Source organism: Equus przewalskii, chromosome 8, assembly GCF_037783145.1.
Source record: "Equus przewalskii isolate Varuska chromosome 8, EquPr2, whole genome shotgun sequence".
In the NCBI taxonomy this organism is placed as follows: domain Eukaryota; kingdom Metazoa; phylum Chordata; class Mammalia; order Perissodactyla; family Equidae; genus Equus; species Equus przewalskii.
This window is the reverse complement of record NC_091838.1, coordinates 29,448,449-29,466,129: the sequence shown is the minus strand read 5'-3', so window position 1 is coordinate 29,466,129 and position 17,681 is coordinate 29,448,449. Positions and strand designations below refer to the sequence as shown.

General features: G+C 36.9%; 1 protein-coding gene across 4 annotated transcripts in view; it reads right to left on the bottom strand.

Moving 5' to 3' along the window:
* The window catches only part of TCEA1 (transcription elongation factor A1), a 47,349-nt gene extending 38,939 nt beyond the window's left edge, over positions 1–8,410 (bottom strand). The window contains exons 1-2 of one of the 4 annotated variants that reach the window (XM_070631624.1): positions 7,514–8,041; positions 2,047–2,083 (exon numbers count right to left, since the gene is read on the bottom strand). Coding sequence is in view for 1 of the 4 variants with exons in the window: in XM_070631623.1 (XP_070487724.1) it covers positions 7,514–7,576 (63 nt within the window). In the remaining 3 variants the exon portion in view is untranslated. Of the gene's footprint in view, positions 1–2,046; positions 2,084–7,269; positions 7,455–7,513 lie in introns of those variants that run through there. The other 3 variants (XM_070631626.1, XM_070631623.1, XM_070631625.1) reach the window with 3 other exon arrangements.
* Positions 8,411–17,681: the final 9,271 nt, after the last annotated feature.

Genomic DNA, 17,681 nt, shown 5'->3' with positions numbered 1-17,681 from the left:
CATTTTGCTTCCTGAAATGTTAAAATATGAAAACTAGACACCCTACAAATCAATGGAACAGCATTCCCCAGGAAAACAGAAAGCCCCAGAGCATGTCCCTCATTGTGTAACCCAAAGGAAGAAACAAGCATGGAATCTCACGGTACCATTATATTTCTTAAATATACAATGAAGTAAAAGCTTCCAGTCACAATTTTTCCATTTAAAGTTGACAGACATTAGACTTGGCCGTGGAAAATAAAATAGTATTAACTTTTCTTCTGGCAACAAACAGATACATCTTTTTAATTTAACCCAGTAGCTTATAAACACATAAGTTCAACAAAACCTATGCAATTATAAAAGATTTTAATGATTCACTTCTGATGTTACAATTCTATATTCTTTTTATTTAGAGGCAACTGAAAACAGTAAAACATTTGTAATTGTCAGAGAATGAAGCTAATATTGACTTTAAATGTACTATTTATCAAGAATTTCTACAGGTACGACATTTTTGTGAGTGAATGAAGTCTTACATCCCATATCTGCAAATCCCCAAATCAAAAACCTTTGAAAACTCAAAGATTTCTCATAGGTTTTCAATAAACTCATTTGGCAGCAACACTTAATCTCAAGAGATATAAAGCTATTTATGTTCTATTTATCCCAGTTAATGTGAGAGTACTGCACTTCACTATAGAAATGTTAATGTCTGATTACTGGGAACGGCCCAGACCTTGCCGAAGATATTATGTAATATACGATGGATGTGTGATATTATTTTTATAAAATCTGAAAAATTTGGAATTCTCAAACACATAAGATTCTAATGCTTTTTTTTTTTTTTTTTTTTTGGTGACGGTCACCTCTCCATTATCTCTAAAGGTTTTGATGAAGAGATTGTGGACCTGTATCCTACATCAACCATGGACATTTTTCTTCTACCCATGTCTCCACGGACTTTGTGATCCATTTCTGACCTACATTCAATTAGAAAGGAAGATAAAAATCACACTTCTAGGAGTCCCTTAAAAAGCAGCATCTCCTTAGGCTTACATAATGCCATCTATCACATATAAAGTTGATTTTTCTAACACATCACCAATCTGGCATAAGGTTTAAGTTGTTTTCCAAGTAGAAGCAATAGATTTGCATTAATTTCATCACACTCTCCCTTTTCACTCATTTCTTTGGTGCAACTAGGGTTAGAGATACAGGTTATGGAAGGAAGAAAAAGCTAAATAATACTTACGGAATAAAACTGTGACCTTTCTCATAATTACACTGTGTTCTAACCAAATAGATGAACATTTCAATCAAAGTTCTTTAAGAAACAAACTATGATGATCTGAATGAGTGAAAAAGGCAAAAAGCAGATGACCATATATTAATTCAGTGAAAAAAACTTCTTTGGGTGTTACCATGTGCCAAGTATTGTGTTAAATACTTTGCATGTATTATCTCATTTTATCTTCACAATAAATCCTATGGGAACAGGCAATCTTATTATCCCCGTTTCACAGATGAGAAAATTAAAGCCCAGATAAATTAAGAAACTTGCACAAGGTCACATGAGTACTAACTAGAAAAGGTGAGATCTACCCAGTTCTGTCAAATTATACCCTATTGCCTCTCAACAAATACTCATTAACACTCTGTGCCAAGCTCTGCTCAATGCTGACTGAGGATAAAGCAGTGAGCAGGAAAGAAACCTTTTCTGACTTCAGGGAATTTAAAAATAAACAGAAATCTTTGAGCATGTACTTCAAACTCTCAATTATACAAAGAAAGAAACAAATTCAGAAAAGGAAAGTGACTTGCCCAAGGTCATAATGATGGATAATATAAAAGGACAAGCACTATAGTCTCCTGACCTTTCATACTGCTCTTTCCATTCCAGAGGTCCACTGGTGGCAGTTCTGCTCTGTGAACTCAGGTGAATAGCATTACCAAACAAGAAACTATAGTCTATCCTTTCTCAATCATTATCTGCCTGTAAAGGTCAAGTCTATTAGATTGCAGCATCTCCTACAGATAATGATGCAAGAGAAAGAAAGATTTTACCTTAACTTCCAGAGTCCAATTTAGTTCACAGTCCTGGCTGAAAAATAAATAACAGCTATCACACTACTTTATTACGTCATTGGTACTCCTGTCAACAGAAATAAATACTTTTACAAAATATGGTATTCAAACTTGTACTGAGCACCCAGTATATACAAGACTGCATAGGATACAAACATCCTTCTCCTCAAGGAGATGTAAAAAGGAGAGAGCAACAAGAATATACAGTTAAGAACATGGGCTCTATATATGACAGATCTAAAATCCATGCATTGTCATTTCCTAATTATAAGATCTTGGGAATGTTATTTGTCCTTTTCAAGCTTCAGCTTCTTTTCAAGTAGGTGAGCACAATATATCAAGCTTGAGTAGTTAAAATGGTCAAATGATGTAATATAATACATATTAAGTATCAAAATAGAGTGACTGATACAGAGGACATGGTTGATAAATAAGGGGTACAAAGATATAAAAAGAATTACCTATTTCTACCATAACAATATTCTCAAAGAGCCATAAGCCAGCACTTTAAGTGAGCAATTACTTAAGCTCAATTAACCCAAACACTTCCTAGTAAGAATTAGTATGAGATTTCAAGGTTTAAAAAATTAAGATGATATTTATTTTTTATTTTTATTTATTTATTTATTTAAGATTGGCCCTGAGTTAACATTTATTGCCAATCTTTTTCTTTTTCTTCCTCTTCCTCTCCCCAAAGCCCCCCAGTACACAGCTGTATATTCTAGTTGTAGGTCCTTTCTATGTGCAACACTGCCTCAGCATGGCTTGATAAGCAGCGCTAGGTCTGCACCCAGGATCCAAAATGGCGAAACCCTGGAGTGTGGAAGCAGAGCACGTGAACTTAACAACTCAGGCATGGGGCCAGCCCCACTATTTATGTTTTAAAAAAGGAAACACTACACTGTAAATATTTGAGTTACAGCTCAGCAACATTACTATAAACTAGAAATTATAATTTTACTATGTCATCTCAAATCTGTAGTTATTTCACACCAAAAGCAAAAGTTAGAAAAGAAAAAATATATAAATTCAACTTCATCAAAATTAAAAGCTTTTGTACTTCAAAAGACTATCATTAAGAGTGAAAAGACAACCCATAGAATGGGAGACAATATATGCAAATCCTGTGTCTGATAAGGGTTTAGTATTCAGAATATAAAGAATTCTTACAATTCAATAATACAAACACTCAACTGAAAAATGGGCAAGGGATCTGAACATACATTTCTCTAAAGATATACCAACGGTCAACAAGCAATGAAAAAATGTTCATCATCATAAGTCATCAGAGAAATGCACATCAAAACCACAACAAGATACCACTTTACAGCCACTACAATGGCTATAATCAAAAACAACAATAACAAGTGTGGATGAAGATGCAGTAAAACTGGAACCCTCATACGCTGATGAAAATGTAAAATGGTGCAGCGACTTTGAAAAGCAGTCTAGTAGTTCCTCAAACAGTTAAACGTAGTTATCAAATGACCCAGCAATTCTACTGCTAGGTATACACCCAACAGAAATAAAAACATATGCCCACACAAAATCTTGCACAAAAATGTTCTTAGCAGCATTACTCACAATAGCCAAAAAGTGGAAACACCCCATCAAATGATGAATGAATAAACAAAATGTGGTATATACACCAGAAGAGTGGAGTACTATTTAGCAATACAAAGGAATGAAGCACTAACACATGCTATAACATGGATGAACCCTGAAAACACTAAGTGAAAGAAGTCAGTCACAAAAGACCATATACTGTATGATTCCACTTACATGAAATGTCTAGAACAGGCATCCATGGAGACATCATGTAGATTAGTGGTTGGGGGAGAGGGATGATGACTACTTAATGGGTATGGGTTTCTTTTTGGAGTGACGAAAATCTCATAAAACTAGATAGTGGTGATAGTTGCACAAATCTGTGAATATACTGAACTGTACACTTTAAAAGGGTGAATTTTATTGTATATATCAAGCTGTAATAAAAAATCGTGTAGTCATTCTAAATTTTTATTTATGCTAATCAATCTAATTCCAATATGGAAACCAGAAGTTTTTTTTTTCAATCCACGTATGATAAGACTTAGAAATGTACACATTTCATGTATCCCAGCTCCTAGGAAATTTTAACATCTAATTTCGATTTCTCTCCCTGCAATTTAATTCCACTCAGCCATGAGTCTTCAATGAAAAAAAATAAACAAACCTCAACACCACTAACAAAATCTCTCCATGAACTTGAAAATCCTAAGTTGTTCTTACCTCATTCCTCCTTCTACAGTCTAGTGTCATAAATACTTATAAAAACAATTCAGAAGGTTTCTTTGGCCCTTACCATATCTTAGGCACTGGCAAGAATTTTATATTCATTTAAGCTTTACTAAATTATCTCCAATTTACCACCAAGAAAAACATTTTAGAGATGTTAAGGAACTTGCCTAAGATCACAGAGCTAAAGTTCAGAGAGCCAGAATGTGAACCCAGATCAGGAGTAAGATTTGCTTATTGACATCAAGTCAAAATGACAAGAAAAAAACCTAAGTAAAAACAGCTAATATCTGAAAAGTTGGAACTAACTTATGTGGTCCATCATGGCCTCAGAGCGGGCACTTGTAAAACTATTAATACTATTTAAGATCAAATGTATACATGGGGCAACATTCTGGGTAGTACTAGGGTCAGGTATATTGACTGGGTATTTCAGGAAACCTGTCTGCCCCAGAAGAACCAATACTCTTACTTCCTGGTCTTAGATTCATTTAATTGCACCCACGCAAGGTTCAAAAACAGACGCCAGGGTCTTCTAAGACACACACTAGATGAACACAGTAGTACTGGATTTGGAACAAAATAGACTGAAATTCACATCTTCATTTGGCCACTTTCTAGCTATTTGGCTTAGAACAATTCATTTAACATTCTAAATACTTAATTTCCTCATTTTTTTGAATGGGAATAATACTTATCTTGCAAAAATGTCCAAGGAATAGACGAGATAAGGTAGGTTAAGTAATTAGCAGAATGCCTGGCTCAGAGTAATAGCTCAATATATGGTAGCTGTTTTTATTATTTCTTAAATGTGACACCTACAGTTTTATTAAAACAAAACAATATCCAATAACAACACTTAAATTTGTCAATTCAGAGAATAACTATCATTTTTCAAGCAAAGTTTACTTTTTCATAGTATAAAAATATGAAAAATAGCTCACAGAGAATCTGGAAACCACAAAAAAGAGAGAAATAAATCTACCATAATCCTACAACCCCCAGAATAATTTCTGCTAAATGACTGAACATTTAAAAAGCTATTTGTTGGGTTGACAATGTGCTTTGGGGAGGCCGGGAGGGCAGTCATTTGGATCATTTCCCTTTCTCTTTATTTTATTTGCCTATTTGAATTTCTATAAGACAGACAATAAAAGAGAGAAGGGGAAAAAAAAGGAAAAGGGCCAGTCAATTTGACCTTTCTTTTGGGGGGGTAAGTTTTCATATTGGTAAAGTTTTTAACTATTAGAACAAGATTTGAGGATTATCTGTTGAGTTTATCCTCGTTCTCCTCCAGATTTATGACTAAGGAAAATGCATTTATAATTTGAGAACTGCAGATAAATACAAACTGGTCTTCTCCATACTGGCCCACTAAGGAATTACGCATTTTTTAGGAAACATCTATTACATGGAAAGGAAACAAACAAGCAAAAACAAACATCTAATACATTAGATGATTAAAGGATACACATCATAGCCTGAGTTAGAGGAAAATATCACCCCACAAATGGCCTTTTTCCCTCAGAGCTTCTACTGTGGGCATCTAGGGATCTCCAGGCAAAGTAAAAAACTTTTCAGTTTAAACAAAATAACAGAAATGTTCAGCCTATCAAATATTCAGAACACATCACTTGGAGTGGAGGATGAAAAGGCTGTATCAATAGCAAAAAGAAATGGCATGGGTAACATCTGGAATAGAAAACAAACAGGAAATACTTTAAAAGGTCAAAATTGCAAATATAGATTAACAGGGTATGAAATTAGATGCTGGGTGATGCACCTGTTAAAGGAAAAGAGGAACAGGCTATGTCCGAAGTTTTATGAATTTAGTGTTAAAGACTACTTCCCACTCTGGCATGTGGCCCAGTAGAAAACCTGGGTCCTGGCTTAATTCAAATTGCACAGAATTTAACTGAAGTAGGTGAACTACTTAATCTAACTCAATTTCTTTTTTGTTTTGTTTTTAGGAAGATTAGCCCTGAGCTAACTGCTGCCAATCCTCCTCTTTTTTCACTGAGGAAAACTGGCCCTGAGCTAACATCCATGCCCGTCTTCCTCTTGACTCAATTTCTTATTCTGTGCAATGGATACACCACAGCAGTGTTGTCAATCTCAAAAGAATTTTGCAGATGCTTTGTAACTCTAAAGTGCTGTACAAATCAGAGCATTCCTTTCCTCCCTAACACCAGTTTGATAGGAATTTATTTTATAAAGGAGAATACGTTATTTCAGGTGCTGTGGACACTGAAAATGTGCTCAGCATGGTGGAATAAATTCAGGTGAAGATAATCATGGAACTTTAAGTGCAACACATGACTGTGAAGCAAGGGATTGACAGTGGCACACACAGGAGGACAAAAATGCAGAAACTGAAGACAGACCTCATAGAAACCACAAGAGAACATGTTCACATAAACACTTATCCCTAACAAGATAACACCACTGGTATTAACCGTAAACCACTTGGAGAGGACCAAGCAATGACATTTGTCCAAACCCATCGACCAGCACATCCTAGTTAGTGTGTGTGCTTTAGTCATAGCTCTGCTGTACACTACCACCTCACAAGATCCACTTTTTTGAAAACGTTTAGCAACTTGTCAAGTACGCTGGCTTATTTTACCTTTTCAACTGCTAAACAAACATACAGCGTAACCGAGATAATCAAGCGAACGTTTAGTCGTCTTCAAAAATAAGATCCAGGAATTTTACATTCTAATTTATGAGCCTGATGTCTAAAATAGACCACAAACCTCTATTTGATATTATTTCCAGTTGTTAAACAACGACCACGGAAAGGAGAATGAAGGCTTGCAACAGTGAGAGCTTTCTACACTCTTCAATTCTTAAGCCAAATTAGCGAGGATGTACTACCACGAAAGTTTAAAATAAAAGGAGAGAACGCCTCGTCAGGCTTGTTACCGTGGACTAACAACGAGGGACTTGGCAGCACCACGAATGGGTCCTAACGGCTGCGGCCGCGGGAGCGCACTGCCACCCGCGGCCGCCCTCCCCGGCCGCCCTCCCAGGCCGCGGGCGCGATCCGCCGCAGCTGCCCGCGCGGGGAGGGCTGGCACGGGCGGGCTGGGCCCCCTGGAGCCCAGCGCTTCTGGCCCCCGCCCGCCGCTCGGCCTCCCTGCCGGCCCGCGCCGCCCGCCGCGCTCACCGCGTTCTTCTTCTGCACCATCTTGTCCATCTTCTTGGCAATGCGGACCACCTCGTCCTCCATGGCTGCGGCAGGTCGTCCCCGCACCCAGCCCGTGTGGGACGGGGCGAGGGCGAAGCTGGGGCGAAAGGGACGGCAGGACGGGAGCCCACCACAGCAGGCCCGGCCTAGGCCCTTCCTCACAAACCGAGTCCGCGGCGACAGCGGCGGCGGCGGCGGCGGCGTCAGCGGCTCCTCCCCCGCAGGCAGCGCCAATCGAGCTCCGCGCGCGCCGTGCAGGCGCTACCAATCGACAGCAGATCGCTGGGAACAAGTGAGCCAAGGCTCGCGGCAGGCGGGCGTCGGCCCCAGCGCTGTCAATGGGGCCACGAGCCAGATCTGCAGCAGGGCTTCCTGTCCGGCAGTCGTGAAAGCCGGCGGGAGGCAAGGCCGAGTTTTGCCGCGCGTTCGCCTTGGGCCCCGCCTCCGCACAAGGTGGAGGTTCTCCCCCGGGACGGCCCGGAGCTTTAGAACTTAGAGAGGTCTGCCGAGCTCTGAACTGAGGCGGGTTTAGAGAATGGAACGTTGGCAGTTTTTAAAGTCAGTCGCAACCCAAGCATTTGCTCCAAGGTAGACGGCTGCCGACAAAAACAGAACCCCCTCCCCCATCCTCCCAAAGAGCTCCTTGTAATATGGATTTGATCGTTTTAAGCGTTTCCTTTTTTAAAGTCAAATCGTTTGTAAGCGCCTTAAGGACCGATCCTGTTTGTTTCCTGACTCGGAATGTTGGACATAGTACTTTGAATATAGAAACTGAATAATAGTTGACAGAAACGTTCTCAAAGAAATAAGCCCTCTCACCTGCTTCTGAAGATCAGTGAGGAAGTTGACATCCTTGAGAGTTATGACTTACAACACAAAACCAAGGTCGAAAATTGCAATAGCTGTTACTAACAATGGAGAGTGTAAGGTCCTTCCATTGGTCTTTGCCCAATTACACCTTTTACTACCAACTCATGCTATTTGCAGACATATCCCTACACCAGATTTAACTCTCATTAATCAAAATTCACCACCTAATAATATTTTTCCTATACTGAGATGACAGGTTTTTCCTAGTTCTAGCTCTGTTATTTGGGGGTAAGAATAATTTGGACCATTTCCCTTTCTCATTTATTTCATTTTTAAATCGCCTTTTTATTATTGATTCCCAGCCTGAATTGTATTGAGAATATATGATTAGGAAGTTACTGCTTCTAAGGTATTCGTTGAGTCTTGTTTTGTCAATTTTATAAATATTCTGTGTGTCCTGAGAAAAAGCTTATATTCTGTAATGGCGAATAGGTGGTTCTATATAGGACTATTAGCCAGAAGCTAATTTTATTGTTCAGATACTTATATCCCACTTCGTTGTGTGCTTGATACATCAGTTAATGAGTATGTAAAAAAACCTCCATTTATGTTTATGGATTTGTATATTCACTCTAATAATCGTCATTTTTGCTTTTCCCGAAGAATCAGCTTTTTTTTTTTTTTTTTTTACTGTGGTAAAATACGCATAACATTGTCAAATGACAAAATTAAAACAATTTAGTAATGAATTTAATGTCTTTTATTCAAGAGAAAACAATCCATGGATTGGAAGAGTCCAGTACTTCACAAGCAGTGGAGCACTCTTCCCCAGGGATTTGGGGCAAGAGCAGTTTATAGAACCTTAGAAGAAGCAACCCGGATACAAGGCATGAGTGGCTAGGAGGTGGGGGATTTCCATACAAGGCTAGCAGGTCCTTTTTCTAGGGTAAGGTAAGCTAGCTAAAGCTAAATTGGAGGATTGTGACGGGTGCATGTTAGGTTTCCTTGACAGGTGTTTCCCATAACTGCAGACTGACTTAGGTTTAGATTTGTTATGTGAGCAGGGCCACTGGGGCGGCCTCCATTTTGTGGGCTCCAATATACAAATTAACTTTATCAACGTAAAATTTACCATTTTAACTAGTTTAAAATGTACAGTTCAGTAGCATTTAGTACAATCAAAATGTTGTGCAACCATCTACCTAGTTCCAAAAAGATTTCCAAAAATTTTCGTCACCTTAAAAAGAAACCCTGTACTCTTTAGGTGGTTATTCCTGATTCCTCATCCCCTCAACCTTTGGCAGCCACTAATCTGCTTTCTATCTCTATAGACTTGAATATTCTGATCATTTCATATAAGTAGAATCATACAATATGTGACCTTTTATGACTGGCTTCTTTCACTTAGCATGTTTTCAAGGTTTATCTATGTTGTAGCATGTATCAGTATTTCATTCTATTTTTTTGGCTGAATAATACTGCATTGTATGGATATACCACATTTATTTATTAATTCACCAATTGATGGACACGTGGATTGTTTCCACTTACCTTTCACTATTCCATGTTTTCACTCTTGTGAATAGGGCTGCTGTGAATATTTGTGTACAAAGTTTTGTGTGAACATCTATTTTCAATTTTTTTCATTATGTACCTAGGAGTGGGTTGCTAGGTCATATGACACTTATTTAATTTTGAGGAACTGCCAATCTGTTTTCCACAGCAACTACATCATTTTACCTTCCCACCAGAAATGTACTAGGGTTCCAATTTCTCCACATCCTTGCCAACACTTGTTTTTACCCATACATTTATTCTAACCATCCTAGTGAATATGAAGTGATATCTCATTGTGGTTTTAATTTGCATTTCTCTAGTGACTAATTGTGTTGAGCACACTTTAATGTGCTTGTTGGCCTTTTATACATCTGGAGAAATGTCTAAATCCTTTGCCTAAGCTTTAACCTGGTTGTCTTTTTATTGTTGGATTTTATAGGAGTTCTTTGTATGTTCTGGATATTAGACTCTTATCACATATGATTTGCAAGTATTGTTTCTTATCCTGTGGATTGTCTTTTCACCTCTTGATAGTGATCTTTGATGTGCAAACCTATTTAATTTTATGGAAGTCCAATTTATCTGTTTTCTTTTGTTGCTTGTAATTTAGGTGTCATATATAAGAAACCATTGCCAAAACCAAGGTTATGAAGATTTACCATTGCCATTTTAACAAAAGTAAGTCTTCCAATTTATAAAAATGGAATGTTTTTCCATTTATTTAGATATACTTTAATTTCTTTCCACAATATTTTGTAGTTTTCAGTATACAAATCTTTTGCCTCTTTCGTTAAATTTATTCCTAGATATTTTATTCTTTTAAATACTATTGAAAATGGACTTGTTAATTTCCTTTTCAAATTGTTCATTGCTAGTGTTTACAAATACAACTTATTTTTCTATGTTGATCTGTATCCCACAAATTTGCTGAGTTTATTAGCTCTAATTTTTTTCTTGGTTCTTTAGGATTTTCTACATAATAAGATCATTTTATTCAAGAAAGTGTTTTGCTTCTTCCTTTCCAATTTGAATGCCTTTTTATTTTTATTTTTTCTGCTTAATTTCTCTGGCTAGAACTTCTAATACAATGTTGAATAGAATAGTGAAAGCAGGAATCATTCTCTTGTTCTTGATCTTAGAGGGAAAGCTTTCAGTCTTTCACCGTTGCGTATGTCAGCTGTGGGGTTTTCATAGATGCCTTTTATCAATGTTGAGGAAGTTTCCTTCTCTTCCTAGTTTATTGAGCATTTCTATCATGATTAGTTGTTGGATTTTGTCAAGTGCTTTTTCTGTGTCAATTGAGATGATCATGTCACATTTTTTCTTCATTCTGTTAATGCAGTGGATTATATTGATTGATTTCATGTGTTGAACCACCCTTGCATTCTTGATATAAATCCCATTTGTATGATCCTTTTGGTGTGATCCTGGATATGATTTCCTAGTATTTTGTCTAAGATTTTTGTATCTATACTAATAAAGAATATTCATGTATAGTTATCTTTGAGTGGCTTTGATATCTGGGTAATACTGGCCTCATAGAATGCATCAGGAAATGTGACATCCTCTTCTATTTTGAAGGAGTTGAGAAGGACTAGTGTTAACTCTTTAAATGTTTGATAGAATTCACCAGTGAAACCATCTGGTCCTGGGCTTTTCTTTCTTGGGAAGTTTTAGTTACTCATTCAGTCTCTTATAGGTCTATCTAGATTTTTTATTTCTTTTTGAGTCAGTTTTGGTAGTTTGTATGTTTCTAGGAATTTGTTCATTTCACCTAGATTATCTAATTTTTTGACATACAATTGCTCATAATATTCTCTTATAGTTATTTTTATTTCTATAATGTTGGTGGTAATCCCCCCACTTTAATTTCTCATTTTAGTAATTGACTCTTCTTTTTTTTCTTAGTCGTAGCTAAAGTTTTGTCATTTTTTTTGGTCTTCTCAAATAACCAACTTTTGATTTAGTCAATTCTATTGGTTTTCTAATTTTGAATTTCACTTTTATCTAATCTAATTGTTACTATTTCCTTCTTTCTGACAGCTTGGAGTTTAGTTTGCTTCTCTTTATTCAATTCCTTAAAGTATAAATTTACATTTTTAATATAAGATATTTCTTCTTTTTAAATATACGCATTTACCACTATAAATTACCTCTGAACACTATATTCACTACATTCCAGAAGTTTTGGATTGTTGTGTTTTTGTTTTCATTTGACCCAAAATATTTTCTGATTTCTCTGTGATTCCTTTTTGACCCATTTATTGTGTTTTAGTGCGTTGTTTATTTCTTATTCTTTTTTATTGCCATAATGAGTCTATTTAATATGCACAATTTGTGAATTTCCCTTTTTTTCCTGTTATTTATACCTAGCATTATTTCATTGTGGTTGGAGAGATACTTTGTATAATTTCAATCTTTTAAAATTTGTTGAGACTAATTTTGCCCAACATGTGGTCTATCCTGGAGAATGTTCCATGTGTTCTTGGGAAGAAGGTACATTCTTTTGTTGTTGGGTAAAGTGTACTGTATATGTCTGTTAGCTCTAGTTAGTTTATAGTGTTGTTCAAGTCCTCTATTTCCTATTGATCTTTTGGCTAGTTGTTCTATCCATTATGGAAAGTGGTGTATATTGAAGTTTCCAACTATTATCACAGAACTGTCCATTTCTACCTTAAATTGTGTCAGTTTTTGCTTCATATATATTGGAACTCTATTGTAAGGTGCATATATGCTTGTGATTGCTATATCTTCTTGATGGATTGACCATTTATCAATATGTAATATCCTTTTTTTCTTTTTTTGGTGAAGAAGATTGGTCCTGAGCTAACATCTGTGCCAATCTTCCTCTATTTTATATGTGGGTCACCACCACAGCACGGTGCAATTCCTAGCCCAGGATCTGAACCCATGAACCCAGGCTGCTGAAGCAGAGTGCGCTAAACTTAACCACTACACCACTGGGCCAACCCCTAATGTCCTTTTCCTTTTATAGCATTTTTTTTTTTGAGAAATATTAGCCCTGAGCTAACATCTGCCACCAACATCTGCCACCAATCCTCCTCTTTTTGCTGAGGAAGACTGGCCCATCCTTGCCAATCTTCCTCTATTTTATGTGGGATGCCTGCCACAGCATGGCTTGATAAGCCATGCGTAGGTTCACACCCAGGATATGAACCAGCAAACCCCAGGCTGCCAAAGCAGAACACCCCAACTTAACCACTGCACCACTGGGCTGGCCCCTCTTTTGTAGCAATTTTTGTCTTGAAATCTATTTTGTCTTATACTGGTATAGCCACCCCAGCTCTCTTTCAGTTACCATTTGCATGAAACATCTTTTTCCATCCTTTCACTTTCCATCTACTTATGTCTTTCGATCTAAAGTGAGTCTCTTGTAAGACATCATATAGTTGCATGTCTTTTTAAAATCCATTCTACCAGTCTCTGCCTTTTAATTGAATACTTTACCCTGTTTAATTTAAGATAACTACTGATAAGGACTTCTGCCATTTTTCTGCCTCTTTTCTGTGTCTTAGACCTTTTTTATTCCTCATTTCCTACATTACTGCCTTCTTTTGTGATTGACTTTTTGTAGTATAACACTTTTTACTCCATTCTCATTTCCTTTTCTGCATATGTTTATTTTCTTAGTGGTTACTCTGGGGATTACAATTAACATCTTAAAATTATACTAATCCAGTTTAAGTAACCCCAGCGTTGCTGCAGTAATATACAAATGTCCTGCTGCTGTACAATTTAGTCCTCCCCTCTCGATACACTTGTTGTCACAAATTAAATCATTACAAAATGTGTGCCAAGTAATGTAGATCTATACTTAACATTTTATGCATTTGTCTTTTAAATCATGTAGGGAAAAAAGAGGAGTCACAAGCCAAAAGTACAATAATACTGGTGTTTATATTTACCTATGTAAGTACCTTTAGGTGTTCTTTATTTCTTCATATGGCTTCAAGTTACTGTCTAGTGTCCTTTCATTTCAGCCTGAAGCATTTCTTGTAGGGCAGGTATACTAGCATTTAATTCCTTTAGCTTTTGTTTATCTGTGAGTGTCTTAATTTCTCCAGTTTTGAAGTATAGTTTTGCCAGACATAGAATTGTTCATTTACATTTTTTTCTTTCAGCACGTTAAATATAACATGCTACTGCTTACTGGCCTCCATAATTTCTGCTGAGAAATCATCTGTTAATCTGGTGGAGGAATCTTGGACATGATGAGTTCCTTCACTGTTGCTGCTTTCAAGATTCTCTCTTTGTCTTTTGACTGATTTCAATTGGCTCAGTGTGGATCTCTTTGAGTTTATTCTACTTTGAGTTTATTAAGCTTCTTGGATGTGTAGATTCATATCTTTCATCAAATTTGGGGAGTTGCCATCATTTCTTCAATATTTTTTATGCTCTTTTCTCCTTCTGGGACACCCATGATGTGTATATTGGTACACTTGATGGTTTTTCACCAAGTTCTTAGGCTCTGTTCATTTTTCTTCATTCTTTTTTTTTTCCTTTCTGGTCCTCAGACCAGATAATTTCAGTTGGCCTATCTTCAAGTCTGATTCTTCTGCCTGCTCCACCCTGCTGTAGATTCCCTCTAGTGAATTTTTATTTCAATTACTGTTCTTTCAGCTCCAAATATCTATTTGGTACCTGAATTTTTATCTCTTTATTGATAATCTCTATTGATATCGAGATATTATTCTCCTGGTTTGTTTTAATTCTTTGCCCATGGTTCGCTTTAGTTCTTTGATCATATTTAAGAGAGTTTATTTCAGGTCTTTGTCTAGTGAGTTCAGTGTCTGGGCTTCCTCAGGGACAGTTTATGTTCATTTCTTTTATATCCTGTTAATGGTCTATAGACTTTCTTGTTTCTTTCCCTGCTTTTTATTTTTTGTTAAACACTGGACATTTTGAATATTATAATGTAGCAACTCTGAAAATCAGAGTTGTTGCTGTTTCTTGAGTGTTACAGTTTTTGTTTTTTAAGTTTTTTTGTTTAGTGACTCCTCTAAACTCTTTTTTGGTAAAAAACTATATTCATTGTCATGTGTGGTAACTAAGTCGCCGTTTTTTTAGCTTAGTGGCCAGCTAGTAATTTGATAGAGATTTCCTTAAACATCTAGAGACAAAAAAACAATAACAAAAACAAAAAAATTCTCACTGTTTGCAGCTAGGCTCTGTGTGTGTTGGGGCATGCCTGTAACATTCAAGTGGGCAGCTTACAACTCTGCCTTTGCTTTCACATCTTGCTTGCCCAGGGCTTCCAGATTAGCCAGAGGTGAGAGTTTAGAGCCTTCTCAGGTCTTTTTGAGCATGCACCCTACCCTGTACATGCACATGGGCTTCTAGATTTCCAGGAATATGTGGAAGCTTTTCAAAGCCTTTATTCCTCAAAGCATCTCACTCCCCTGCCTTTCTTCTTAGGCTTTTCAGTGTATCTATTGTTTCCCTCAAATTATATTCTTTGCCCCAGGTGACAGTGGCTGGTTCATTTTCCTTTATTTTTTTTCTTTTTCTTAAGATTATGATAGTTTATAATCTTGTGAAATTTCAGTTGTACACTATTGTTAGTCATGTTGTAGGTACACCACTTCACCCTTTGTGCCCTCCCCCTACCCCCCCTTTCCCCTGATAACCACCAATCAGTTCTCTTTGTCTATATGTTAACTTCCACTTATGAGTGGAGTCATACACAGTTCGTCTTTCTCTATCTGGCTTATTTCACTTAACATAGTACCCTCAAGGTCCGTCCATGTTGTTGTGAATGGGACGATTTTGTCCTTTTTTATGGCTGAGTAGTATTCCATTGTATATATATACCATATCTTCTTTATCCAATCATCAGTTGATGGGCACTTAGGTTGCTTCCACGTCTTGGCTATTGTAAATAATGCTGCGATGAACAGAGGGGTGCATGGGACTTTTGGAATTGCTGATTTCAAGTTCTTTGGATAGATACCCAGTAGTGGGATGGCTGGGTCATAAGGTATTTCTATTTTGAATTTTTTGAGAAATCTCCATACTGTTTTCCATAGTGGCTGCACCAGTTTGCATTCCCACCAAGAATGCATGAGGGTTCCTTTTTCTCCACAACCTCTCCAACATTTCTCACTTTTTGTTTTGGATATTTTTGCCATTCTAACAGGTGTAAGGTGATATCTTAGTATAGTTTTGATTTGCATTTCCCTGATGATTAGTGATGATGAGCATCTTTTCATGTGTCTATTGGCCATCCTTATATCTTCTTTGGAGAAATGTCTGTTCATGTCCCCTGCCCATGTTTTGATCAGGTTGTTTGATTTATTGTTGTTGAGTCCTTTAAATATTTTTGAGAAGCATCCTCCATGTAGCTACTTCTCCAACCTGAGAGTTCTAATTTAGGCAAGATAAAGGCACACTCTTTGTGTTAGTCCTTCAAGAAGCCACCTGAGAGACAACCACAATTCTTTGGAAACAAGACCTGCTTTGCTTTCTTCAATACAGTTATGTGATGCTTAACGATGGGGATATGTTCTGAGAGATGCATCAGTAGGCAGTTTTATCATCATGCAAACATGATATAGTGTACTTACACAAACCTAGATGGTATAGCCTACTACACACCTAGGCTGTATGGTAATAATCTTATGGGACCGCTGACTATATACAGTCCATTGTTGACTGAAATGTTGTTATGTGGTGCATGACTGTATCTGGAACCCACACTGAGAATGTGGATTGCCATCTTCAACACCATCACCATGCCTAGGAGGGGGGAACTAAGCAACAGTAAGTTAAAATGGCACAAAGCTTTCCTACTGGGTTCAGTGAGTTTTTTCTTGATTAAGCATTCACTTGGTTGCTATAAACCTTTGACTATTTTCTGGAGTTCCAAAAGGCTGATTCTGACAGTTTTTGCCAGTTTTTTCGTGTTTCTTTGGAGGGACAGACCCTTGGAATTCCCTACTCCACCTCTTTCACTGATGTCACTGTCATTTTTGTTTTACATATTTTGAGACTATATTGGGTACATATGCATTTAGGATTCACATACCTTCCTGGAGAATTACCACTCTTATCATGATGTATTGATCATTTTTATCCCTAATAATACCCTTTGCGTTAAAGTCTATTTTTAAGAACAGATTTAGGTATAATTAACACACATATGGTTTACTCAATTTAAAGTGTACGATTCAGTGGTTTTCAGTATAGTGACAGAGTTGTACAACCATCATCACAATCTTACCTTAGAACATTTTCATTCCCTCTAAAAGGATTCCCAGACCCATTGGCAGTCGTACCCCATTACCACCACCACTACTCTCTCAGCCCTAGGCTATCTATTTTCTTTCTCTATAGATTTGTCTATTCTATTCCTTCATATAAAAGAAATCATACAATATGAAGTCATTTGTAACTGGCTTCTCTCACTTAGCATGTTTTCAAAGTTCATCTATGTTGTGACATTGCTTTTTATTGCGACTAATATTCTCTTATATGGATATGCCACATTTTATTTATCCGTTCATCACTTATGGACATTTGGGTTCTTTCCACATTTGGGCTATTGTAATACTGTTATGAATATTCATGTAAAAATTTTTGTGTGGACATGTGTTCATTATCTTAAAGTTTGTTTTACCTGAAACTAACATAGGATAAGCCATATTACTTTTTAAGATGTTACTTTTTGGTAGTGTTTGCTTCTTATATTTACCCATCCCTTTACTTTCAATCTTTCTGTAATTAAACAGAATCTCTTGTAATTAAAATGTAGCTTGATATC